General features: G+C 37.9%; 1 protein-coding gene across 1 annotated transcript in view; it reads left to right on the top strand.

The window, feature by feature from the left end:
* Window positions 1-2,500, top strand: part of LOC138043827 (huntingtin-like) — an 89,158-nt gene that overhangs the window by 654 nt on the left and 86,004 nt on the right. The window contains exons 2-3 of the mRNA XM_068890307.1: window positions 952-1,035; window positions 1,775-1,895. Of these exons, the coding sequence (XP_068746408.1) occupies window positions 952-1,035; window positions 1,775-1,895 (205 nt within the window). The remainder of the gene's footprint in view (window positions 1-951; window positions 1,036-1,774; window positions 1,896-2,500) is intronic.

Here is a 2,500-nt window from a genome sequence, read left to right as displayed (position 1 = left end):
ACGGGACTGTGGACTGCAGTGGCAGTCCGTTTTGACACTGCTCGGCCTATAGTATAAAATTCTCATTCATTGACTCAGGACTGTGGACTGCGGTGGCAGTCCCCTTAACTGCTTGGCCTATAAATTTCTCATTCTCTACGGTAATACAGACCATGGTGGCAGTCTGTTTTACTGCTTTGACTTATAATATTTATATTCTTTGACTGCGGACTGTGGTGGCAGTCAGTTTTTACTGCTTTGAGTTATAATATTCATTTTCATCGGCAGTCCGGTGATAAGGTTAAATAGTAACGTTTCTAGGTATATGGGGTGTTGCTTCGTAATATTATCTTAAGTAATACTTCCCTATGGTTTACGGAGCTTAAGAGAATTCGGTAAAGTTGTTGGGGAAATTACCTTCTCAATAACATAAACAAAGACTTGATTGCTCCGTAAAATATTGAAGTGTTTCCATTTATTTACATATATCCTAGCTCTTGTATATATTTATTCATTTCCTCTATGTAAGCATATATACATATATATATATTTGTCAATTCATATACTTGTACAATAATTTATTAATTTTTAAATGACGTCAAAGGTTCACTATGTGAATGCAGCTTATTACCAGTATGTATGCAAAATGCGAGTTTTAAAAGTCTGAAAGCCCAAAATTCCCACGCTGCATGTTAATTCTGCAGCGTACAAACGCATTGCATTCTTAAACTAGTAAACTAGACATAATTTTTACCTTGATCCAGCTTTCTCAAGAACTTAAGTTAGGAATGGCGGACTATTAAGTAGGAAAATTCCAGTTAAACTAAACAGTTGTCTTTTTGAAATCAAGACTTAAAAGTTTGGGTACTTGTGTTTAGTTATTAAACATAGTTTTGAAATCCAAAGAAAAATAAGAATTGATATTTTGGTCACAGGGGCACTTAAATAGCTTTTCACCTTAATGTTTTGTAGAAAGAAAGAGAGCCTGTTGTCCAAAAAAGACAGAATATTTCACCTTAATACCATTCCAGAGCTGACATGTTCACCTGCTATAAGGCAAGTATATGTATCATGTACTCTTACTGTCATTAACTAAATAAATTTGTTTAATACTATTGAAAATAGCCACTTGCCTCAGTGCATTTGGATGGGTGATAGGTGAAGCTTCTGCTTTGAGCAGAAAGTTAGAGGTTTGATTCCCAGAGCAGTCTTTTCCATGGGGAGAAGGGTTGGTGCAATGCAGATGTAGCTGTTGTTAACCCTTTCCCCTGTTCCTCATTGACAAGTAAAAAAAATTGTCTGGTATGTGACAGTAAAATCTGTAAGTTGCCATCTTGGGAGAGCAGGCAAGGTGTCGTTAACCCTTTTGTTGATCTAATTAGGGGTTACCCATGGACAGGGAAGATCGTCTGGCATTATTCAGAGATATATTAATTAACAAGTGGTGCTCTTACTAGTCAGAAGGGGAAGGTGCCAAAGGGTTAAGAGTGCAGTGGTTGGGATGCGAGGTTTTCATGGGCTTGTTGTGCATTCCACTCTGACCTGCAGCTGGGCTTGTCTTTGGTGATCCTACAACATACCCAGCCATGCTTTGTGTAGAACAACAAACTGCAGGCCAGTCTTTGCATTGGGGTTTCTTGATGCCATTCTGTTAATTAGAGTACTTTCCAAACGCAACCCTGTAAGCTTGACGCTTTGAATATATGCCATGCATAAACTTGTATTTTCATTTTTAATTTCACCTGAGATGATTCACAAGTCATTGTTATAATTTTTGCATTATTTTGTATTTCAGAAATCTTGGCGAATTTCCAAAGATCCTGGCCGTAGCTGTAGATTCCTTGTTAACCAGCTGCGATGATACGGAATCAGATGTTCGCTTGGTGGCTGGGGAATGCCTGAATAAACTTATCAAGGTACACTTTCAGGTTGAAAAACATAAAGGGAAGTACAGTCATCTTTAGTTAGCAAGTTTTTTTTTTGTGGGGGTCTTAGTGTTCTGTAAGGGAATCTTTTCTGACATAATGTTTCACTTATGTCCAGGATTGACCTTAATGAGATGCACACCCAATAGACCTTTTTGCAGATACCGGGGTCATTTTGACTTCTGTTGTTTCGAAAGACATTGTGGGATGCTCAGGGGGCAAATTAATATGTATTTGCCCCCTGGGCATCCCATAATTGCTATTTGAAACAATTCATTACTTGCACAATCCCATAATACACCTCTATTACCCCCAAGACTTTTGCATAACCATTGTTTGCAATTTCTCCTGGGACATGAAAATGTCCCAAGAGAAGTCGAAAACAATGCCTATGTAGATATTTGGGGGGTAAAAGAGGTGAATTATGGGATTTGTGCAAGTAGTGAATAGAAATCAAAATGGCCGGCGTATCTGCAAAAAGGTCTATTTTGACATCCAACACAAAATGTCCCTTTTTAAGTCGAAGCATTTTAATGCTACCTATTTCCAACAAAAGGTAATGGTTAAGGAAGCATTTTGGGGACACATACATGCAT

The sequence above is a fragment of the Montipora capricornis genome, chromosome 3 (genome assembly GCF_036669925.1).
Source record: "Montipora capricornis isolate CH-2021 chromosome 3, ASM3666992v2, whole genome shotgun sequence".
NCBI lineage: Eukaryota > Metazoa > Cnidaria > Anthozoa > Scleractinia > Acroporidae > Montipora > Montipora capricornis.
The sequence above is the reverse complement of the archived record's forward strand: the minus strand, read 5'-3'. Positions and strand labels throughout refer to the sequence as shown.